Here is a 25,761-nt window from a genome sequence, read left to right on the forward strand (position 1 = left end):
AGTATCACAGCAATTATATGTGCTTCAGAGAGAATTCTTTTCTTTCATGAATACTAGATATTATATAATTAGGAGAGCACAGACACAAGTATTCTCACCAAAGGAATTCCAGGTTCGCTGGTTAAAATTAATATGTGTTCCTAGATAGGCTATCCTGGATCTTGAATTGGTGTGACTTTCCCTATTTTCAGAACTTAAGAGCCTTCCCCAAAGACTATGGCTTTTCAGACATTATAGAAACATTTCATCACTGTCACTGTCCTTAGATCCATCCAATTTTTTATTATTTTTTTTTTTAATGGAACTGTGTCCAATTTACTTAAAAGGCTCCTGATTTATTGGTTTTTCTCTGCTGTGGATAATGCTTCACTCTACCAGAATTTTCTGCCTGACTCAAGGCTCTTTGGGGCCTGTGGGCAAAGTGCCGTTCCATATCCCTGAGCAGTTCTCCTTTATTCATGACGAATGGGGCCAGCATAACACACCCTCTGGTCAACTCATTAATCACCTGGGTGAAGAAGTTGTCTTAGGACATTCTGCAGAAACCTGAGTTGCTTGCACAGAGACATATTGCCCTTCCAGCAAACATAAGAATGATTAAAGTCCCCCAAGAGTACAGGGTTTCCTCCATCTGTCTGAAGAAGGCTGCATCTGCTTCATCTCTTTGAGCAGATAGTCTGGGGCAGATACCTAATGTGATGTCTTGTGTTGGCTTGTCCTCTTATCTTCAAGATCTCGACTGATTTGTCATCTGTTTCAAAGCAAAGCTCCACCTACATGTGCTGATTATTTGCTAATCCACCTCCTTGCCTTCCTGACCTGGCCTCTGTAAGGATCCACATTCTGCTGCAGCATTCAGGTCACTTGAGCTGTCCCTTCACAGCCTCACTAATGGCACTTTGAGGAATACTTATTTGAAAGAAGAATCTACTCAATGCCAGATTTGCCTAACATTTCCCGTAAACATTTTTCTAGGTTGAGGACTCTTCCTCAAAAGGGTCCTGTTGAGAGATAAATGTGTGGCCCTTTGTGTTGCATCTGCTGTCTCACAAACCCTTTATTATCTGGTTATGTAACACCAACTTCTGTTTAGAAACAAAGTTGGAGAACACAACAGAATGGAAATATTTCTCATTTTCCCAGCTTCTGACCTATAGAACTAAATGACAGAAGCATGAAAACAGATTAAAGACTCAATTAAACTTGTGGATATGAGTTAGTATCCTTTTTGTTCATTCTTCATTTAAATTAGAATGTCGGTTCTCATTTGTTTTAGTGTTTGTCTGTATCCTCCCTTCTCCATGCCGCTTCTTCCTCCCTGACACACACACTTTTATACAGCATATAAAATTCATACACACATTTCAGGGTTTGATTGTCAGCATCAAGCACTCAGAATATCAAAGGGTCACCCTTGTCAGTAAGCAAAGGATGAGCATTTGCTTTCAAGCGCATCCATCAGGGAGTAGTCAGAAGCTGTTACTTGCTGAAGAAGCCTGATGTTTTATTCAACTGTATCCCAGTAAAAACATTTCTGGATATTAGGCAAAGGTTTTGTTTTGTTTTTTTTTATTTTTTTTATTTTGTTTTGCTGTTCATCTTTCAGATAGATTCTCCCGTACCGCCACAGGAGAATAGAGGTTTTCACAGAATGAGAAATGTGTGTGCTCGTATACCTTAATTAAAGTGCTATATTTGCTTGCAGTTTAATTATGAGGAATCTTTGAAAGTTCATGATTCCAAAGAAAATATTTTGTCAGTGATTAAACAGATAATTCTGACCACTGATAAAGAATAATCAACTGTCCCTGGGTAAATCCCAGAGAAATCAAAAAGAAATAAATCTGGACACATAATACAGACCTGTTTCACTAACTATACACATCACATAATTTAAAGGCTAAAGCACGTACACTAAAATTATTATTGAAGTGCACGTTTGCTGAATGTACTCTTTTAAAAAATATTTTCTACTAATCTCAACAGAATACCTGCTGCCATCTTCTACTACATGAATTCCCTTTTCTAATTGACTAATGCAGTACAGGACAGAAGTCCCATTATAGTCAGTGGAAGGATATCAGAATATTGGACTTAATTTCCTCTGACTTGGAAAAAAAGCTGTAAAGAAATTTGGTGCTCTTGAATTGTAGGCACAGTTCTCATTGAAGAATGGGGTTTAGGCATGCATCCTTTATGAACTCTTTGTATTGCCATTGAATGTTATTACAAGTCAGGCACTTAATTTTCTTTAACTTCCCATATGACAGCACACATATTCATTTTCAAGGAATTTTTAAGATACCTTAAACTGCTACTTTAGCTAATATAGTCCACCTTGTAATTCAGAAACCCTCCTACCTACCCATCCAAACCTGTGGTGATGGTGACCTGGGGATAATAACAAAAACCTGAGAACAATTAGATTTTCTACCATTGCAGCTGCATTAAGGAGAGGCCATCTGCCCCACCCTCTAATACAGTAAGCTGTGGCAAAGCCACAATATTGCTATTCTTGATTTCAGTTAAATGATACCCAGTCTTTCCATAAACACAGAACAAATTATACCCAAGGTTCTCAAATTATTACATACGTAACTGGACATTGTTAACATTTTACTGCAGGGAGAATGTAGAAGGATCAAATAGCAATCTAAGATCAGACAGGAAGACTGTGACAAAAGCCATATTAAAACTTGAAGCCAATGTCTAACTATTCAGTTAGTGTGGTAGATTTGCAATGCTAGCAACGTCTGTCTCCTAAAATGACTCATACATTCCTGATCAATGATTTGAATACACTAGATAAAATATTTTTTTAATATATTCTGCTCAGCTCTTCAAGAGAGTTTTCCTACTACCTGAGCTAGTTGTGAGAAGTCTGGAGTTGGGTAAGCCATTTATACTTTTTAGTAAGTTAGTGCTGATGTCTCAACTAAAGCAAATCCTCATGTTTACCCGGTCCTTTTGCTACCCCACAGTTTGAAAACACTGGCAAGAAGAAATAATTCTTGCTTTGAAAAAGAAATCCAGATGTCTAAATAGATGGACCAAAAGCATAAAATAGGGATTTTAAACTGCCTTGGCCTGCCTTGAGAGAAGAACAAGATCTTCACGCTTTTGTGAGGGTAATTGCAGAAGTCTGTATAATGCTCTATTGTTACCATCACTACTGTTTAGCTGAAGAAAACTCTTTGATCTTTGAAAGGCATAATGAAACCCAACTGCTCTAAGTAAAACTGCAAAAATTCAGTATATAACCATGGATTTTTTTTTTTAAGTAAGAGGTCAGTTATTACTCAGAGTCAGAATTGTTTTGAGTTCCTTATAGTCTGAAAGGAAGACTGCTTCTTTCTAGTGTTATACAGTAGTTCAAAGAAGTTTGATAAAAGGACATGAAACTCAAGAGCCCATACATATAGAAATGAGACTTGACACTATAGTCTCTTGTTCCTTACAAATTAAAGACCTATTTGTCTTTTTAAGGGCAAACTTTGTAAATTCCTGCTATAATTTGACTTAGAGATAATAGGAAGAGGAGCAAATAAAGTGCATTACCACAGAAGTGCTTAGCAGCACGCATCTCAAGAGAACAGGAAGATACCTTTACCTAGTTTGCAGCTTTGCCAGATATTCATTAAGATCTGATAATCAGTTGCCCCTAGAGACAAGGGCTGTCAGAATAAGGTACCTTGCTAGTTTGGTGTACTGCAGCGCAGGACAAAAGCTCTTGTGCCACTGTCCCTGTTTAATCACAGCAAAGAGCAAAAGCAGCTGGAGAACCCAAGAGGGAGAAGCCTCGAGAGGTCCCAGGCAATGTTGAAAGGATTGACATATTCCAGTTGATTTTTTGCAAAGCTGATTAGCTGTGGCTGCATGTTTGCACTTCAGGTTAGAAAACCCATTTGTGATTTTGAAGGGTGTGTAATAAAGGTGTGAGTCACCAGAGCATGGATGTTTAATCTTAGCTCCATACATTTAAAACAGAACAGGTTCCCAATTATACTTTGGGCAGCCTATTCCTTAAACCAAGGATCCCAACATCAGCCAAACTGTAGTCCCTGTCTGTCTCAGGCCGTGGGCCTCCCATATGGCCTTCGCAGAAGGAGACTTCCAGCCTGCCTGGACCTTCCAGCCTGCCTGAAGGGTGTGAGCCTGAGGTTCCAAAGTGAGAGAACACCTTACATCTTGTCTCTGATCTAATGACAAATTCTTATTCCTCTGCCCTTTATATTTCTTATTATTTTTATTTTTTTCACTCCAGCACCCTCTATTCTTATCATAGTGACTTTTCTGTGTTGTATTTGTTTTGAAATCAAATGCCACCATCTTTTATACTCAGTTTGCCTTTTGAATACCTGGTTGCTTCTGAATCTTAAAATATGCTTAGTGCTTTTTGATCTGTTCCTTTTCTGACTTTGTTCATCTCTATGAAACTGGTTTTAGGCTTTCTTGGTGTCATTCATTTACAGGGAACAAATTGTCACTGCTACTTTTGCGAATGAATGAGAAAGTTCACTGACATTTTGCTACTCTCAAGAAGCAGAAAGACAGCATCACCGTGTTATTTTTTTTAAATTCTCCTGAAATTCTTAATATCAGGACAATATGTTTTGCAGATGATAGTGCTGTTACAGAATGCTTGTAGCTTTTTTTGCTGTTTGCAGTGGGTGCAATTTTAGCTTTCTTGTTGTTGTTCTTGAATCTCATAGCTGGGGTTTTTTTTGTTTTGTTTTCTTTTAAAAAGCCAGTACTGAAGTTAAAGGTTACCCTTAGAGGATATTTTTGTTTTACTCTTTGCATATTCTGTACCAAGGTTGTTATCTTAATAAAGCATCTGACTTTTGTTTAATAGTTCAAATATTGAATCCTTATGTCCTTTAACATTTTTTCTTATTATTATTTCAATATCAATTTTTCTGCTAATTTGTCTCTTTGAATGCAAACCAATATACTTTTTATAAACAAGGTATTTTGCAGATGTGTTCTTTCTATAAAAACAGAGCCTGCTATGTATTATTATATTAATAGGATTCCACAGCTGAATGAGACAGATTTTCAGGTATTCTTAGATTTGCTATATTAACTCTTATGGGTCAAAAATGTAAGCACAATCAAATAGGCATAGTATATTTTTCAATAACTCCAAAGAAAACAACACACTAAAATGCAGAAACCTCCTATACCCTCAGTAATTCTTCAGTGCTCTATTTCATTAATTTTTTATAGATTTAATGTTTTCAATCAGGATTTGGACTACTTGATGATCCTGTTAAATCCCTTCCAACTCAACATATTCAGTAATTCGATGATTCTTGATTTCATCTTACCCTTTATTATGAGAATATACTACAGTAGAAAAAGAGACCTATTAAAAATGGAAGGAAGAGAAACAGGAAAAATGCAATGTTCATGAAATACAAGTCATTAAGAAAAATAATCCAATAGACAATGTATGGTCATAAAATGGAAGGAGAAAGAACAGAAGAAGGGGAAAAAAACCTGAGTGTTTTAGTCTAGAAGTTTGATATAGCAATGAAAACAGCAAATCTTTGTACTCATTTCTAATGCAGGTAGGAAAATATTAACATTCCAAAATCTATGTCCATTTGTACAGAAGAAAGGCCAATTGAAATGCAGCAATTACAGAAAACCAGCTAGGAACATCAGCCCTCCATATCTGGCCTTTTCTTCACTGGCTCTTTTTGGAATCCACTTGACTTGAAAACAAGATACTGAGGTTGTAAACAGGTTTTCAGCTGAGGACTCAGAAGTGCCTATTTTGCAAGCAAAAGCTGTGTATAGGCTGGGAGTCTAGCAAAAGAAAAAAAAAAAAACCACCAAAACAAAACAAAAGCAACAAAACAAACCAAAAAACCAAAAACATATGGAGTTATTATCTGTAAATGCAGGATGAGGAAGAATGTATGTCTCTGGGAGGAAGCTCTTAAAAACAGAAACATAATGCTGGCACAAGAACAACACATCTAGTTTGGGAAACAAGATCTTTTCTACTCTTCAGAGCAGCTATTTCTTTGAACAGGAACTGTGAACGTCTTACTGCTTTTTCTTTGCTAGATACAGTGAGAGCCAGGTGAGATAAAACTACATTAATAAATTCAAACACTCAGGAATCAGTCACACTGAACCATTTTCAGGTTTACTGTATTGACTATGGTATAGGAAATGTGCTTACCGTACTAAACCAATCACTTACTGTAGTTAACCCATTCAGTGGTTATTCCATAAACTGTGGCATCTGTATGGGCAAGAAAGTCATTAAAAATTAAGACTACTGATGGCTTAGGACAGCAGATCTCAGGTTAGTGAGGAGACACAAAAGGGTGTGAAACTACTTTAAGTACCTGTGGTAACAGTTTAAACACAGCCCCTGTGTGAAAGCATTGTTCCTGACAGCTGTACATGAGGCGTCATGGTGCTGTGATTGGCTAGCACAGGTCTATTTGCCTTTTTTTCCAATCTTGTCAATTTTTTTTTTTTTATTGCTTTATTTTCTTTGAAAATGGCAGTGTTTGAACCTTACTTCAAAGTCTGTCTCTTGATTTTTGATGCTATAGAATACAAATCTTATTATAATCTTCAAATTGCTTTATATAAGAATGGAAAGGAACCATCTCTTCTAGTTTCTGTAAGCACCAAGAAGATTTGGAATCGCTGTAGCATCTTTCTCCCATTGTCTTCAAAATTATTTTTAAGCATCTAGCCATCTAATAATCAGTTTCAGCAGTCTAGCCTCTATCTCTGCTCATTGGCCTCCTCTAAATACCTTTTTGTCCATTAACTTATTGGGATTTCATTTTGTAGAGGAATAAAGGTGCCAAAATCATTAATTTCATGAACGTTTTGAAGAACAGTAGCTACATCAGGCAAACAAACCCACTTTCAGCCTTGACTGGCTGGTCAGCTGGCTTTTCCATAGATATACAAATAAACCACCAACCACTGTGAACCATGGTGGTTCTTCTGCAGAAAGTCTGTAAGGAACATGAGAAGTAACACCATTTTGCAGTTTCTAGAGGACTTAAGGATGAGGGCCAGAGCAGGAAGTATCCAGAAACATGCAGTGATGTGAGTGATATGAGGAAAACAGGAGGCTTTGGCTTAGGGATGAGTTAGATAGGTTATGTGGTATATGGAAGGATCCAGAGCTTAGCATGATTGAGACAAAAAAAATGTGGCACACACATCCATGGGAAATCTGGCATTTCTGGCAATGCTGGATCTCTTCATGGACCTTCTGAAATATCTTCTGGAAGAAAGCATCTCTTATGTCTCGAAATAAATTACTTGTGTAGGTGTTTGCCCTGATGATATGTGATATATTTTGTGTATATGGAGATATAAGGAACCCATATGTAGTGTTTTGGGGTTATTTTTTGTGAGTTAAAAAGAAATGTGTGCTTAAACTTCACCAAAATACATATAAATACTTATTACCTAATGTGCAGAGCCAGTGACATTTTCCTTTTAACACAGAGTCACTAAGTAGAGTGAAAAGTTTGGTGCTGATTATTTGATGATACTAAAGGAGTTTGTTATAATAGGTGCTGTAGGGGTAAAGAGCATCAGGAGAGTCCAGGAAGAGTACAAGGTTGTTATTGCTTTTACTGTTACAGCATTAGCAGTTTCTTCTTGCATGCTTTGTTTTTTCTAAAACAGTATTGCACTGTGTAACCTCAAGCAATACATTTAGTTGAATTTGTTGATTTCTATACTGTATTTTGGTGTTTGGATATAGTAAATTTGGAGCAAAATCATGTGCTATGAATATTTCCAGGAGTAAAACTGTGATTCCCTTCATTAGCTACCTACCAACTGCTTGCTTACTATTTTAATAGTTGATCTCTATTTCATTAATGTGTTAGGAGACAAAAATGGGACCACACCAACCCCAGAATATCAAGTCACTCTTAAAAACACAAACAAATAATAAGATGCAACAGGCAGCTTATTTGTGCATAATTGTAGGTTGATAGTTCAGTGTATACATCCCAAGGTCAATTGACTTTGATCTTTGCAGAGATTCAGTAACTGCTCTGAAATTCAGCAACAGGCATGTAATATTCACAAAAGGGAAAGGAACTTGGTCTGCAGGGTGAATAGATAACCATTTTACCTACGGAATTGCCAGGTATCCTAACCAGCAATATGACATTAGTGGGAGCTAAGCTGCAATTTACAGCTGTCTTTCATAACCTAAAGCCACTTCACAAATGAGATTAACTATGCTGTTTAAATCAGTGTTACAGAATGAGGTAGAGGAGGGGTGTTATTTAACTCTGGAGAATAGTCACGGCCTGCAATTTCAATTTTTTGAAATTTAATTACTACAGCTGTAAAAGTACATTTTCAGTACAACCTTGTTACAAATATCCATGCTAGAAAGCTGCCTCTCTCTGGTGTATTCCATTTCAACACAAAAAATAAGTTAGTGGTTAGTCTTAACCTGTTAAAACATATGGGATTTCACATTGATTATTCAGTTTGGTTCTGATGTTTCATAAAGTTTCATATCAAGGTGAATTTAGCATGTTGAGAAAGGGGCCCTAAGTTCACTGCCCAGGCCTGATTGTCCCTGTCCTCCTGCCCAGAGCCCAGGTCAGCCACAGGGCCCTGCCCCAGAAACACCACAGCAGGGCCAGTCTCCAGCTCCCGACAGCCCTGCCCAGCCATCACCATTCCCAGGAGGTTCCCAGTACCCAGCAGCAGGGCTGTCCTGTGGCTGCCCTGCTCCTGCCTGGCAGGCTGGGACAGGCCATGGCTACCAGGCCCTGCCATTGCCCACCTGGGGAGATGCTATTCCCTGCACCACAGCCGTTTATAGTCCTACTGCAAAAGCACTTGGAAGATGCCTTTAAATTCTTCCCATATGCTTTGCTAAAGGAATTCCTGAGTGTGTAGAATGGATCCAGCTTAATTCTTAAAATCCTGGTAAAATTTTCCTGGAGTATTACTTCAAAATGAAGCAATGCTATCTGTTGATATGATGTGAGGTGAACACAAATGCTGTCAATATATTCAGTCTATAAATAAATGAAAAATAAAATGCTTGAGTAAAAATACTTTGAGCAGAGATTTCACTTCCCTTTTCTTTGATGTTATGTCAAAGACAGTGCATTGTGGATAGATAGAATGTAAGAGAATAGAGATAGTGGTGAAGGTAATCTCACCCCTAAGGAGTTACAGCTGGCGCTAATTATCAAGAATTAGGAACAGGCCTGCCCTTAATAGGCCACAGCTGGATCCAATTAGGAGGGGTATTGTAAAAGAGTAGGTTGGCTGGTCCAGAAGGTTGGATGGAGTTTGTTGGCTGTGCTGAGAAGAAGGAGTCAGTGCTGTGAGGAGCTGCCCATGAGAAATCACCAAGAAGGTACAAAACCTTTGCAACAAGATAACAACAATTGGTGATCCCAACGTGATCGAGGACTCAGGATGGGGCTGGATTCCTCCTGAATGGCAGTGTGTGCAGCAGGACACAAGATGTGTGACAGAAGTGGCAAATGGTCTGGCCACAGCAGCAGCTGGTGCCTTAGCAATAGTGTGGCTCCCAAGGAGTACGGGGGGAAGTTTGCTAAGTTGCTGCTATGTGAGCACTGGAACAAAAGCAACGTGGAGCTCGGAGAGGCAGAGTCAGAGCTGCACAGACAACATGTAAGAGAAGCCCTCTAAAATTGTATAGTGGCCATCTCCACAGTAACCCGACGTGATTGGGAGTGGGTTGTAGGGTGAGGTGCAGCTGGAGATGGAGCCCAGCGTAGCATTGAGAGCAGCAGGGGAAGCTGCCTGGTCCGGACCTGACAGATTTTGACACATGAGGTACAGGTGAGCCGCTGGGGACACAATGGGAAATAACATATTGGGTGCAGATTGTTTTATATACATGGAAAGAAGTTAAAAAAAGACTGTGAAATATAGTATCAAAAAGGGGGCAAGGCAGCTGCAGATTTGGCTGCCACCTGGAAATCACTCTATAAGACTTGAAAAGAATGGCAAGTAGAGCAAGACAAGAGAGCCTTGCAGTGATCAACTAATACAACAAAAACTGTAGAAAGAAGAAGAGAATTATTATAACAGCAGTGGGGGCTGGGGAAAGAGTAACTCTAGTATGGTGTATTTGTTTGCTGGTGAAAAGTGCATTTTGTTTGTGAATTGCAACTATGAATCTTTGATTAGGCATAAGTGTAGAAGTTTATATTCCATGAGCATAAGTACACTTGACAGATGCTGGATCAATGTTGTTCAAAGTTCTATAGCTGTTGAGGAACTTACGTGGCTGTTGATTTGTTGCTGTTTTAATATATAGCCTTTAAGTTATTCTTGTGAGTTACCTTATAAAGTTGTACAGCTGTTGATATTGTCAATATTATAGAGATATAAATATAAAGGTTTCTGATTAGATGTAATGTAAGTTTGGATAAATATTTTAGAAGTATAAGTGTAAAGGTTTCTGATGATATGTAATGTAAGTCTGGGTAATGAATCAGTATAAGAGTTTCTGATGATATGTAATGTAAGTTTGGGTAACGAATCAAAGTCGGCACAAACGCATTCAAAGTTAAATAGAAATTACACAAAAGATGATTATACTGGGTTTACTATCTTTTGCAAAGGGCCCTGCAAAAGATAGTAAACACAACTTTAGTTTAACTCATTCTTGTGAGTTAATCTTTGATTAGGTAATTAGGCACGGATCTAAAGATTTTAATGATAAGTACTCTGTGAATTTAGAGAATGAATCAAGTCTATACTGTGAAAAAGCAAAACTGAATTAGAATTTAGAAACATATACTTTCACTGTGATATAGAAGTCTAAGTACAAGAGTTTTTAGTGATGAGCCTTAGGTTGATGTTCTAAATTGTGAAAAGCAAAACTAAATCAGAACTTAGAAACACATGCTCTTACTGTGATATGTTACCTGAACATTCATATAACTGTTAGTCCTAAGTAATATATCTGAATATGTTATAATTTCAATTTACTTGAACATAACTTTCTAGAGATACTGCAACTTTATAATTAAAAGAAAAGGGGGAATTGTGGATAGATAGAATGTAAGAGAATAGAGATGGTGAAGGTAATCTCACCCCTAAGGAGTTACCGCTGGTGCTAATTATCAAGAATTAGGAACAGGCCTGCCCTTAATAGGCCACAGCTGGATCCAATTAGAATGGATATTGTAAAAGAGTAGGTTGGCTAGTCAAGAAGGATGGATGGAGTTTGTTAGCTGTGCTGAGAAGGAGGAGTCAGTGCTGTGAGGAGCTGCCCATGAGAAATCACCAAGAAGGTATAAAGCCTTTGCAACAAGATGACAACAGTGCATTGCTACTACCCTTGGAGATTTTGGAGGGCTCTGCCAGAGATACTGTGGAGAACAAAGCTACTTAGATTGTGGCTAATTTTAAGGGAAAAAGAACCAGAAAACAAACAGCTCTCACTTTAAAATTATGCAGATGATAACAAGCAGAATGTCGAATCCAGGGAGCTGTTGCTCCAGCCCTGAGTGCACTTTAAACACCTCTTCCTTCAGGAGGAATGCAGCCTTCCCCATGTCCAGGCAAATGTATTTGAATGGTTCAGGCCAGGACATTTTGGAGGAACAGAAGGTAGAGGCTGGAGAGTTTTTATCTGGCTGTAAGTCGTTAAAACCAAACCGGATGGTTTGCTTTACAGTGGTATTAAAGTAAAATGAGTAAAAGTATACTTAGGGCATAGTAAAATCTTTAATTTGTCATTCATCCTGAGCCTTAGCTAGTGATTGATGGACAATGTCAGAAGAGTGTCCAGATTAGATTCTGAGTGAATCAATTTATTATAATATTAATACAGTGCAATTGCTGATGCATTTATTTTTTATTGCATAGACTTAGCTCTTGACCATTTTGCTTATCTTTGGGGTATTGCTCAGTTCAGCCACCAACTGAAATGAATGCCAGTGAGTAATGCTGAGATCCAACAGAAGTAAAAAAATCTGTCCTAAAGTGGAGTACTTAAAAAATTGGCTGCACTAACTTTGTCTTGAGGAATAGTTATATGGTACAGCCCAGATTACATGAGGGCTGTATCAAACATTTTATTCTATCCCATGGCTATCTGCCATGGCCCTTTTATTTGACTAATTTTATGCAGAGGATAATGGACACCTTTTTGCAATACAAATGAGTAAAGAGACTGAAGCTATAATAACTTGTATTGGCTAGTGACAGTCCTGCTAAAAGCATCTGCGTTATAATTTATGCACATATTTCATTACAGAAAACTTTCTTCACAATGAGATGTCCGGGTAGTGAAAAATAGCTTCAACTTAAAAAGAAAATGGGGTTGTTATTACCATTCATTTCACCCTCATAACCTCAAAATGGCGTTAAGTTTTATACACAAAACCCATCAACTGTATTTTTAAGTACGTCTCACCTCCAGGCCTTTCTTCAGGACTCAATTTGCACCTTTTTTTTGTTGTTGTTGTTTAATGTTATTTGCAAATTTATTTTTTTAACCTGGTAGTAGTAGCAATTTCTCTCTTCATATATGTCACACAAACAAAATATTACTTCCAAGATAAACTGACACTTAAAAAAATAAAAAAGAATATTGTCTTTGCCTGGTTAGATTTTTTCTACCAAACAAACTGTCAAGGACAGATAAAGTAATCTAAAATAATTAATTTTTTTTTATAATGTTTTTTTTTTTTTCTCACAAGGGAATGTTGCAAATTTTTCATCTGTGAGAAACTTCTAGAGATTTGCTTGGCTTTTTAATTTTTTTAATATAAATAACCATTTTTGGTTTGTTTTTTTTCTAGAAGGGAACAAAATCCAAACTATTTTGATAATATAGTTATCGTCCCAGCAATTAACCAGTTGGTGTGATACAGGTCTATCCCACAAAAACCTTATAGTGAGACCTATCCTCCTTTACTGAAATCAAATAGATTTCAGTCATACTTTGAGACCCTTTGTGAACCAGGTTGATGAGGCCAGACGTGATGATATGCTCTACATTCATTGTTGAAGAGCAAGTATTCAGCCAGCCTCAGCTTTCTGTAATACACATGTAGGACACGACCTCCCGCACGTCAGACTCTCACAGAAAATAATCCACACACATCCTGGCTAGCTGAGCTCTTAGTTTGTTCTGTTGTGTCTTAGGAAAGTTGTAAAACTCATTTGAAAGGATTTTATCTGAGGGAGATTTTTTTTTTTAAAAATATAATGATTTAGACTGAGTTCTAAAGATTGAACCATGGATGAGGACCACTTCATTCTCACTGTTGATGGCACCAAGATGTACTTTGTCTTGTTATCCAGAGTCACAGTGGGTCTTATGCAAGTGGGTTAATTTTGGAGGAGAAGTGGAAATTTAATAAACAATTGATAGGAAAAAAACATGCAAGTTTCCATTTTCAGTTCTTTAAGTAGTCTGGGCTAGTTAAAGAATATTACGGAAAACTATCCCCAGTTGTTCCAACACCTTTTCTATCTTGACTTTTTTTTGCTACTTTGTTCGTTGAAACCAAGTTTAATTAAAATGATGATAAAAATGAGCTTGAGATTTCAGCCTTTACCAAGTCTCAAAACAGCACTATTCCATGACTCATACGAATTAATGATAGTCTGTTACTGAGGGCTGTTTTTGTCCCATTCTGATACAAAGTTAAACAGGCTTTCAAACAGAAGCTGAATTTTTGATGTGAAACAATCATAAAAATACACAATTTTAAAATTATTTTCATGCCTTTTCTGTTGCAGGTTGCCTTTGAGGAAAGTTCTATTCAAATAACCAATTGAAATTACTTCCTGCAGTAGACTTCTGGTCTGACTTTTTAACAAGCTGGTCTGATAGATGTTTTTTAGAGTCTGAACTTATGTCTAGTAAATAATGTAATTCCTCTAGGCTCCCTGGCCAAGGAAATTGGCCAACTGAATGGGACTCAAGAGACCTCAATTCTATTCCAAATTTCTAAACTAGCCTTCTGGGAAACTTTGTTATCCAAAAAACAAAGCAAATGGTATTGACTGGTTTCGTGAAGGGATGTGAAAACTGTTTAGGAAAAATTCTGCACAGAACCTACTTATTGCTATTCTTATTATCAAGAGAAAGGGCTCCGTGCAAAATTATACAGAATGGCCATTTTCTCCCTGAAGGAGAAAATTAAGAAGAGTGCTTCAGCATGTGTGCTAATGATTAACCGTGCCACAGTTATGATATTTTGTATTATTGGACAGTCTTGGAATGTGTGGTTTTCAGACATTTCAGACAGAGTTTTTCCCTTAAAGGCAGACTTTTTGCATGGAACATGCTTTCTCTAGGGATCATTGGCATAAGCACACACAGTGGAGCACTGTGCCACCAAGTGTGTTGTCTGGGGATTTCGGATTTCAGCAGAAACTTGGAGGAAGCCCAAAACATTGACCATATGGTCATGCTGTAGGCTGCCCTTCCAGCATGGTAGGGGCATAGCCAGGAACAGCTGGAGTCTATGCCAAGATTCTTTAAATCTACAAATTTTACTGTTCTCTGCACGCTATCCAGCAATGCTAAGCACACTGCAAAACACTCGGCCAGGGTTTTTTCCCCTAAATCTTACTCAGGAGAAGATAAGCAAAGAGATGATTGAGAAAATCCAGCTCTCCTGAGTCATAAGAAGATTTTCTCTATGAAAGAAACAATTTCCAGGAATCTGCTACCTAAAAGATTTTTTCGCCATTGTCTTCATTACCTATGCTCTCACATTGGAAGCCGTTTTAATGTTTCATTTTATTTCATTTTTATTTTTGCTAATGTAACAATAAAATAAGTTGTAGTTGAGTAGCCTGGATTTTAAGGCCAGGGGAATAAATAAGGCTTTTTTAAGGAATACCCATAAGGATATTATTTAATCAGTTACACCTTTTGAGTCACTCAACCGAATTCCAAGAGATGTGGAAATAATCTGGGGAAATAAGAGATGATGGTTCAGGTAGCACATGTTTTGTGTGCTAATTACCATCATTCTTTTCTTTCCCTTTCCACCACCATGTTTCAGCTTCATCTATGCTCCTTTGATTAAGGCAACTAATCTCTTCACTTCCAGTGCTGTAATGGTCTGGTACACCTGCCTGGCTCTGGCCTTAGTTTGCCAGATCTGTGAATGCATGTATTTATCTGCTGTTTGTGTATGTATTTGGTAGTTATTTTATTGTGCATTATATGATATATTACATAATGTCTATGGGGCATAAGAGCAAAGCACCCAGAATTTCAACTTTAGAAGTGGCTTGACTGGCCATTGCTTACTGCAATTCCTAAATTGCTTACTGCAATTCCCAAACACTCTGTTTTTTCACTGTAGGGTATCATTGCCCTATATGTTCTTAGGATTCCACCTAAGTCACCAGAATTTGGATTTGATTGATGTATATTTAGCTTGGGAAAGTGGTCTGTAGCTGCAGTTTATGGTTATCCTCAGGCAACTTCTTATAATATTGCCGACCATTTCAATTCTGACATTGAGACACAACTCAATCTATTCACTGCTTCTACTGTAGTATCAACTCATTTCCCAAAAGCAGTGTGCAGCCTTCTGGCTGAGTATTACTGATAGGAAAGCATGTATCATGGTATAGGTTAGAGTATCTAGAATTGTGTTCCAATTATTTATTTATTTTCCTTTCTTTTTATTTTTTTATTCCCATTTCACCACCAGCTGCATTCAGACCAGGATAAAGGAGATGGATCACTTAAATACATCCTTTCTGGAGATGGAGCAGGAGACCTCTTCATTATCAATGAAAACACTGGTGACATCCAGGCCACAAAGAGACTAGACAGGGAAGAAAAGCCTGTATACATACTCCGTGCTCAGGCTATAAACAGAAGGACTGGAAGACCAGTGGAACCAGAATCTGAGTTCATCATTAAGATCCATGACATCAATGACAATGAGCCAATGTTTACAAAGGATGTTTACAACGCCAGCATTCCCGAAATGTCAGATGTTGGTAGGTGCTAACTAATAACTGGTTTCAGTGTCTGGTCTGGCTTCTTTCCATGGAGTTATTGAAGGGCCCAGACTTTACAGGTGTTGAATAAAGACATCTGCTGTTTGAGTCTGGACTAAAAGTACCTGAGACATTAAAAAAAAATTAAAATCCAGGAAAATAGTGGCAACAGTTTGCTGGAATCAGAGGTGTCAGCTGGGTGAAACATGCTCCCTCTGTTGTACCACAAAAAAATGCAAGTTAATACCATCTGGTTTAACGTCAATGAAATTAAGTTGAGCTCTTTTACATGAATACCTGAGTTTAATATATGTTAGTAATACGATATTTCATGATTGTCTGTGTCAATACCACTCTTAGATCTGTTCAGCAACCTTATTTAGTTCAGGAAGTAAACAAAATGGAAAAGGGGGTACAGAAGGGGTTGTACACATTTCTGTCACCCATTCGTTCTGAGACATGCCATTAACTTCCTATGACCTTTGTTCTTTCCATGCAAAAGAAAAGAATGCCAAAGTCCCTTGAAGTCCACTGAAATCTTTCTATTGATTTAAAATATGTTGAGCTGTAAAAATCAATCAAGACAAGAAAAAATAAAAACTCCTTTGGAAAATTATTTTAAGATGAGATCTTTTCCTGAGAAGTTTACAGGATTTGATTCTTTGATTCTTAGGGAGGTCATTTTGATTTCTTTGTCAGAGAGCAATGGATGGTTGAATTCCAAGAAGCACATTTCTAATTTGAGATAATGTCCAGGGAGAGAAGCATTAATTAATCATGATCAAGAGTGAGATTAAAATAAAGCTCAAGCAATATGAAAATAAAGACTTTGGGGCATACGCTCTCCCCTCATTCATGAGACTTGTCACATGGATGAAAACTCATCTGATGAAGTAAGAACCTAATAGTCACATTTTAATATGTGAACACTTTATTCACAAATGGTTTTTAATGCCAAAATCTAAGCTAGTTTTTTATGTTTCTTAACACATTGCCTAAGATTCAACACAATTTTTTTCTCTAGAAAACACGTGAAGAACCATATTTACATTCTTATGTCAAATACTTTAAGAGTATGAGTAGATTTGCAAAAGTATAATCATGACCTAGATTCAAGTTCTGAATGCTTACAATATCTGGAGAGGGGTGCATTACTGTTTCCTTCAGGACAGAAGGATCCACATACCTAATCAATAACCGTGTTTGAATGAGTTGAGAATAACACTGGTATCATTTTGAGTTTGTCCTTCATGAGCAGAAAAAATTCTACAAAATAAGAACATTTCTAACATCCTGCCACAAGTCTGACCTGAACATGAATTATTTTTTTCTCTACATCATAAACTGTTTGGCCGTGAAAAAAACCTATTATTTTTTTTTCTTTAATTTTTCATTGCAGGTACCTTTGTTGTGCAAGTCACTGCAACTGATGCTGATGATCCTACATATGGGAACAGTGCTAAAGTTGTCTACAGCATTCTCCAGGGACAACCATATTTCTCCGTCGAATCTGAGACAGGTCAGGGGACCTTATCTGTCATTCTGTGACAATGTCTGTAATTCAAAATGACACGCTAAGCCGAGCTAGGATAGATTACTAAAAAAACTTTGAAGAGATTACATCTTACTCAGTGCAAAATCTGACAAATTTAATAGAGCAATACATCTGTAAACATGACACCTACATTATTTTAATCTTACCAGCAAAGTCTAATAAATACAATTAGTACTAGTTGTGAACAAGTTTTCAATCATTTTTAACAAGCAGTGGGTACAGAAACTGCAGTGGATGCTTAAATTAAACCAAATAGGTTGGCTTTTAGATGAAAGAGAGAAACAGGTGGGTGTGGAAAAAAGTGCTTCATCCTCATAGATCTTCATAATAGCTAAATTAAGACTGAGGGTTTGTTCAGGTGAGTTTTCTTTCTCCGTCTGCTTCTTCAAAACTTGTTTAAAGTAATTATAATTTCTTGCATCTGCAGCATATCACTTTAATGCTAATTTTATGAAAGAAATCTTAATTAAGAGTAATGATAGAAGTGGTAAAATTGACTGTTGCGCTAAAGTAGAAGATCACAAATAGAATCCCAAAGTTCTGAGTTCTGTTTTTGGAAGATGTTTAAATTATACACAGTGACTGGAATTTTTGATGGTCTAACTAACAAACAGCTTTGGAACCTGTGCATATATATTTTGTCTGGCTGAATCTGACTGAATTGACTACCAGACGACATAGAGTCTCTTCCCAAGCTTTTTGACTAAGTTTTCCAAGAAGAAACAAACCATCTCAAGAAACTCCTTGGAGTGTAAAAACTGCAGTGGAAACATCCACTGTGTTATGTTGCTGGAAGCTAGGGAAATCGGTTCTCCTCAGGATCCTTACAGGAAAGAAATAGATTATCCCAGACAATTAATCAGGTTCAGGATTATTTCTTAGATAAATCTTAGAGACTCATGAAGGGAAAAAGGAGAGACTATATGTCTCAAAGTGAAACCTGAGTTGAAAGTGTGCACACAATTCTGAGAAGAGGGAGAGCCAAGATCAAAGGGAGCTTCCCTTCAAGGATAAGGTATTAGATAACAGAAGCCAGGATTTTTGCACTGATGCACTCTTTCTGACATGGACAGTACAGTGTGTACTCCTCTAGAGTTATAATAAGGATAAAGTAGCTGGGAGTTCACCAGTAATAAACTTCTTTCAACAGGTTTTGTGTGGGGGACGGGAAGCTAAGTAAACCACAGTCTTGATCTTCCAGCCATGGAAATCAATTGCAGAACTCTTAGAGTGAAACATGTCTCTTTCAAAGCGCTTTGAATTTTGTCATGGGTTTCAGTACTTGAATTTCACCCCATTTGCCTACAAAGGAGTCAGTTCTTACCTTGAGAGACCCAGTGAGAATGCAAACACTTTGCTTCATGGTAAATCTGAATGATTGAATTTCAGTAGTAGTTGGCCTTATAACTAGTATTTGTGCCTTTGAAGAAGGAAGTAACTGGCAAATCGTTTCAATCAATGTATAAATAGAAGTATATATACTTGGGCATGTTTGAATGCTCATAATTTTCTTAATTAATTTCTTTTCTTTCATTTAATGTTGCTGCACTCTTCAAGGATGTCTTGCTGAAGTTAGCTTTTCTCTTTTTTTTACCACATCTGTCAAAATAATGAACAAACATCCTTTTTCCAGTTCAGTGAGAGATTTTAGCATGGAACTGAAAGAGGGTAAATAGTTATGTAAAATAACATGGCTCACAAATAAGTAGAACATTTTTCTGTGGGCACCACTTATACTTGTGTCTGTCATACAGGCAGGAGCCTAAGATGTGACATGACAAGTCTGTAATTTAATGAACCATCTCATAACAGTAAATATTTGTACTGGGCAAAGTTTACTTACTGCACAGAGATTTTTTTGTTTCTTTAATAAGAATTTCCATCAAAGTCACTACCTGTGAACTCCCCACTCTTTAATTTTCATGTTTACAGGCATTATTAAAACTGCTTTACTGAACATGGATCGTGAAAACAGGGAGCAATACCAAGTGGTCATCCAGGCTAAAGACATGGGAGGCCAGATGGGAGGACTATCGGGGACCACCACCGTGAACATCACACTGACTGATGTCAACGACAATCCACCTCGCTTCCCCCAGAGTATGGAATATTTGTATTCTGTGTTCTAACACTAAAATGGGCAAAAATGGTTCTTGTTTTGTTTTTCGCTCACCTTAGATATTGTTTCTTCTATTGTGAATTTACTGAGTATCAAACTTCCTTTAGGAAAGAAAAAGAGACCATATAACTAAGCAATATCATGCCAAGATTAATTGCAATAACTGGGATATGAATGTATAATATTTTTACTCCAGTTACAATTGACAGTCTGAGAGGTGAATTAATGTGCAGAAACAACTTCTATTTTTCCTACTTTTTAAATAACTGATCAATGTAATCTGTATTTCTTGTTCACTACTATTTCTTTCAGACTTCGTGATTGATTGCATTTTAAAGTATCTGTTGCAATCTAATATATTGAAGTTTTGGAATAAATTTATTTAAGTTTGTAAAAATATACCAAGAACAATTCTATAGAAAGGAGTATTTATAACAAGAAAGCATTTGCTACAATGAACTTTCCTATATTCTTTGCATACAGAACCAAAAGCATGTACATAAATATACCAGGTGTTTCTGCCTATTCACTTCCCCTCTCTCAAATAATTCAGTAGGTATCTATGTGATGCTTATGGGAATCAATTGCACAAGCTCTCTTAGAAAGTAATTCCTATTAATGACCATTCATTGCCGTAAGGGATTCAAAGTGATTCAGCTTTCATCCTCTTCCCTGTCCCTCTCTCTTTACTTCCTTCTTTCTCTATTTTTTTTTCCTTTTTTACTTTGTCTAACCACTGCTGTCTGTATGATGTGTGTGTATCGCAGTGTCAGTGTGTGTCAAAGTCAAGAGCAGCTGTTACAGAAAATAATTGCAGATACTATCAGACAAATCAGTGAGCTTTGGCAGTTAAGTCACTGGGAAAGTTATTGGAAGCAACTTGTCATTTAGGTTCAAAGTCTGTTCTTAGCTGTGGGCAAAGAGTTTCCATTTAAATTAGGGCAACTTAAGAAGAAATATAACACTATCAACCCAATGAGTTAATTATACATCTCTGGACATAAGTGTCTTCAATGTAAAAAGCAAAGATACAGCTTCATAATGTCAACACTCCAAAAGCAGAGGGTTTTTTTTTTTTTCTGACAAAAATTCGATGTAGTACATTTTTAACAGGTATTTCAGCTGAATTCAGTTTTAGTGTTACTAAGCTGCACTAGCTTCTGACAATTCTTAATATTTGCCCTTTGGCCTCAAGACATTTTTCATACACACTTCTGATACAGCCATCAGAGACCATGAGAGTATCCAGAAAGGGACATCTGTTGCTAAAGTTGCATGTTGTTAGCAAAGCAAAATGCCCATTCTCTGTACGAGAAGACAGGTAGAAAAAAACAGGTAGGAAAATAAGTAACTTTTACCCACATGAAAGTATGGCAGAAGCTGAAGGCTTTTGGCCCAGGAAGACCCAGCGACTTCCTAACTCACCTGCACACGCCCAGCGTGGAGAGTGGACTGGGAATGGTGTCCAAAGCACCTTGAGACTGACTAAGCAGATTTCCCTCTCTGTCTGCTGCAGGCACATACCAGTTCAGAGCTCCTGAGTCGACGCCGCTCGACTCCCCAGTCGGCAGGATAAAAGCTAATGATGCTGACGTGGATGAAAATGCAGAGATTGAATACAGCATCACTGAGGGGGATGGATATGACATGTTTGGAATTACCACGGACAAGGACACGCAGGAAGGAATTATAACTGTGAAAAAGGTACACATCTTAACACAATCCCAGCCTCTGAAACACCAGTCAGACCTTTGTCTAGCACATATTTGTTTTTCCTTTTAGTGCAACATGTATGTTTTGTTAATTTGAATTCTATCTTTTGGGAATCTCTACATTTAGTAAAGTTTATTTTATGCAAGCAATTGGTATCCTTCCTCTTATACCTTCTTTACTAAACCAATGCACAAACTTTGGAGGACCTGAGAGAGTAAATTACCTAAAGCGTGGGGTGCAACTGAGAAAAAATTCTGCAGCCTGAATATACTCACAGAAAAACTAAAGGAAGCTTCACCATCCAACTGTGATTTTCCCTCTATGATGCTTACAGGTTTTGCTCACTTAGTAGAAGATACTGTGTTAAGACAACAGAAATAATTAGCATCACATTGCCTATTTTTCCTTATAAAAGGCTGTTGATTCTGCAGCTGTAATATATTAAAGTACATAGATAAATTTCTTTTGACTCACATTTTGTAAAAATGTAATATATCTATCAGCATGCTTTTGCTTTAAAAAAAAATCAGTGCCTTGCGAGATCACAGTGGACATCATCTACTAGGTTGCACATTGGTTGTCAGAAAAGGTTTGAGAAATATTGTTCACAGTGGGTTATCAGGCAAACTTGATAAGGTTACAGATATCATCCTTCATCAACTCAAGTTCAGTCATCACTAGATAGACATTGTGTAGATTTTCCAAACATGCACTTGCTTGTTGATATCAGTACGACACCTGTCATTACTTGTTTTTTTAGGAGATGCCTTCCAGGGTCTGATTATGATATCAGTCTAACTCTGTTTGTATTTCTGTCTGTTGCTGACAGAAGCTGTGAATTTTCTACAATGTAATGGAAAAATGGGGTGACTACTCTGTCCCCACATTTCTCCAATTAGTAACAAAGAGTCTCTAAAAGCTGTTTCTTTGTAGTTTTAAGGGTGTGTGCTGTAGTCTTAGCCTATCATAAAATCATGTTTGGCTTTGTGAGTGGTCCTGGAGATCCAGACACTAGGTGCCACTGTGTTTCATTTCTGTGATGGAATGCCAGCATCTAAACAAGCAACACCTAGGAAATCTTCCCTCCTTTAGTATGTGATACCTAAGGACAGGAAATAGATAATAAATCATCAAAATGCCAAAAAACGACAGAATAACCAGCATGAAGAGTTAAAGCTGTATGAGAAAACTGCTTGGTGTTTAGGAGTTCCAGGCATAGAATTCCTTGAAAAAAATGGTTTTCTTCCTAATGTATTATCTGGGCCCATAGCCCTTTCTCCTTTCTGTTGGCATTTCAATTCCAGTTCAGGCTCCCATTATCTAGCACAGGCCTCTCCATGACTTCCCACCATTCATCCTGCTAATCTGGCTGAGAACCTGAGAACTCCAGCAATCTCCACAGACTTCCTAAACTTTTTTTTTTTTCCCCAGGCACTGGATTTTGAAAGCAAAAACTTGTATATTCTCAAAGTGGAAGCTACCAACACTCATGTGGACCCTCGTTTCCTGTACTTGGGGCCATTCAAGGACTCAGCTACAGTCAGAATTCAGGTGGAGGATGTAGATGAACCCCCCATGTTCAGCAGACCAGCATACATAATGGAAGTCAAAGAAGATGTTCCGTTAAACAGTGTAATAGGAACAGTAACTGCTCAGGATCCAGATGCTGCCAAGAATCCTGTCAAGTAAGCATATACTACTTCAGCTTGCCTGTAAATTTTTTACAGCCTTGATTTTGCTTTTATCATGTCAGCACATACAAAAAAATCCTCACTTGTAACAATGTGAATTGTAGGGCATGCTTGAATATGGAGTATTGTACATGGTAAATGATCTCTCACACTTGAACATATTTAGGTATGTGTGAATGTGTTTGCATGGCCTTTGCATCTTGAATTATATCCTAATCTCTTTAGTAACTAATGTATGTGGTTATTTCTACTGTGAAAAAATTGACGGCAAAAAGGCCACTGAGAAAATCTTAGTGTTTTCCTTCCACATCCCTTTAACATCCTTTCCTTCCACATCCTTTAACATTTTCCAGTGCAGCACAGTGCATCCTCTTGGCTATATGACAGAGGGATGATTCACCAGCCTTTTCTTCTTCTGTCCAGACCTGCCTAACAGAGGCCACATTCATCTTTTCTAAATCACAAGTAGAAATGCCTCAAAATCAGCTCATGTGCACACCCAGGCTCTGATCTCACCTGTATCAGTGCAAGGTTTGTAAGACAAGTAAGCTCGGTCTCATGAGCTTCATAAATTAAACTTGCCAAGAATCAATAAACTGTTCTTAGAGGAAGTGGAGAAAATGTTAAGGTTGGAGTAGCTATAACTGTCTTCTTTTTTTGTGAATTGTGTATTGTTTCAGTGAATACTGGAGTACTTAAGTCATACTGGATAGAGTATTAAAGAACTTTTAAATATTTGTGTTCTTTAATTAAAGTTCATTTCTACTGACAAGGCAGCAAGAGGAGGAATCGAAAAGTGCAGCAATATTAAATCCAGGTCAATTTTCAGCAGGTTTCTGAGTTGGGCACCTTGGAAATTCAATAGTAGCCTTTGATCAAAACAGAACAGTGCAGGTTTAATAAAAATCTAGCCCATCAATACTTTACACTTGTGCAAACAATTATCTTTCATCAAGATTTCTTACAGTAATGAGTAAGTTTTAAGCTCTTAGCTTATCTTGTGAGAGCAGTAAATATTTTAATGTTAATTTCCTAGATGAACAAGCTAAATCTAAAATGTTTCTGGCAGAAACTATCTTCAGTTTGTGTAGCATGCCCTCTACATGAATTCTTCTTCAAGACTAAGCCTTCTAACTTTACTTAAAGTTTTCTTAAATTTCTATCATGACATGCAGCCATTCTCTGGCATTCTGGGCCAGCAGAGCATAGTCACTTAAAGAGCAGCATAATGTTTTGCTGACTTTGGTGAAGCCCCAGGACAGAATGAACATCTTCTGTAGGACTTTTTCATGGGCATGGGCATGCTAGCATGAAGATGAAAAATTGGTTGGGGTGACACCCAGACCCCTTGCAGTCTTCACAGGAACCTGCTTTTTTATATCTAATGGCACTGGAGAGTAAGGGGAGTGCTTCCCTCCTTCCCTGTGGTGATAACTACAGCCATTTGCATTTCACACCAGCACCAGCTCCTAATTATAAGTGATTTACAGTGGATAGGGACTATGCTGTTCATTGTTGAGCACTGCCTACCGGCTCTTTGCTGTTAATTGAATGTGTGTGCTAAAACTTACCTAACTTTCAAAGGGCACTTCTTTAATACCGTAGAAGTACTTTGCATATTTTAGTATCAGATAGTTATTGAGCAAAATTTAGCAGAAGTGTCAAAACTGATGCAGTGCAGCAGAAAGCTTGTCTACTTTTTACCTTAATAACATGCAACAGCCAAGTGCAAGGAGAAGAAAACTAAAAATCAGAAAGAGTAATTAATCATATTAGAGTAATAGAAATAAACATAGCAAGAAAAACATGAAAATCAGTAAGAGAGAAAGGAAATCAGCAGAGAGCAGTAGCCTGAGAGATGTTAACTTGCAATAAATGTAATTTTGTGGTGCTAATATCTTGGGTATCTGCTAGAATTTAGGGGCATGGGTTGAGTCTGCATCTTTTTGACAGGGTAATTTTTTTTTTTTTCTATCATGCAATAGAGATGCTACATCTGATTTTCACTCTGAGCTTTGGGGAAGATGCAATTAGACAGTATATATATGACTTGTCACTTGCTTGTCAATTTTTCTTGACAGTTAAAAATAAAATCTTTAGACACTTGATATTACAATGAAAACCTTCCATTTTCTCCTCTACTCGAGTGAAGATTTCTCTTCTTAAACAAACTGAGCCCTAACTCTGTTAGATGAAAGCCCCTTTGATCTTCCATTAAAGGAAACCTTCACAATATCATTATGAAAATGCATTATGAAAAATTCACACACACATTCCTTCCTGACCCACAAATCTTCCTGACTTGTGGTTGCATTAGACAGCAAGCTGCTGAGCATCAGAAGACAATGAAGAAATAGCAAAATATGAAGCGGATATCTGCCCTTGTTGTAAGGCTGCAGAACCATTTGTGACCTGTGTATAGGCAGAGCTAAATTGCATCAGTCTAAGTCTTCTAAGTTTTCCCTGATATGACATTGAGAAAATACAAAAATACACCAGTACATGTTTGGCTGTATTTGAATATGTGTCCCAGTGTAGTAACATTAAGATACTCCCAAGTAGCATCTACAGTCCAGAGGTGTTATAAAAAAATTTTGCATTCTACTTGTGTTTGATCTACACATAAATAATATGAACCTCTGCATACTGATAAAAAAACAATGCTGAAACTGGCACTGCTGTAT

The 25,761-nt window shown here is 37.4% G+C and overlaps 1 protein-coding gene across 2 annotated transcripts in view; it reads left to right on the forward strand.

Moving 5' to 3' along the window:
- The window catches only part of LOC121358047 (cadherin-6), a 98,669-nt gene that overhangs the window by 59,673 nt on the left and 13,235 nt on the right, over nt 1–25,761 (forward strand). Inside the window, exons 3-7 of one of the 2 annotated variants that reach the window (XM_041475905.1) lie at nt 15,705–15,999; nt 17,399–17,518; nt 19,487–19,654; nt 21,190–21,377; nt 22,818–23,071. In XM_041475905.1, coding sequence (XP_041331839.1) covers nt 15,705–15,999; nt 17,399–17,518; nt 19,487–19,654; nt 21,190–21,377; nt 22,818–23,071 — 1,025 coding nt within the window. The remainder of the gene's footprint in view (nt 1–15,704; nt 16,000–17,398; nt 17,519–19,486; nt 19,655–21,189; nt 21,378–22,817; nt 23,072–25,761) is intronic. The other variant, XM_041475906.1, reaches the window with a different exon arrangement.

This window comes from Pyrgilauda ruficollis, unplaced genomic scaffold (assembly GCF_017590135.1).
Source record: "Pyrgilauda ruficollis isolate IOZ18807 unplaced genomic scaffold, ASM1759013v1 scaffold37, whole genome shotgun sequence".
In the NCBI taxonomy this organism is placed as follows: domain Eukaryota; kingdom Metazoa; phylum Chordata; class Aves; order Passeriformes; family Passeridae; genus Pyrgilauda; species Pyrgilauda ruficollis.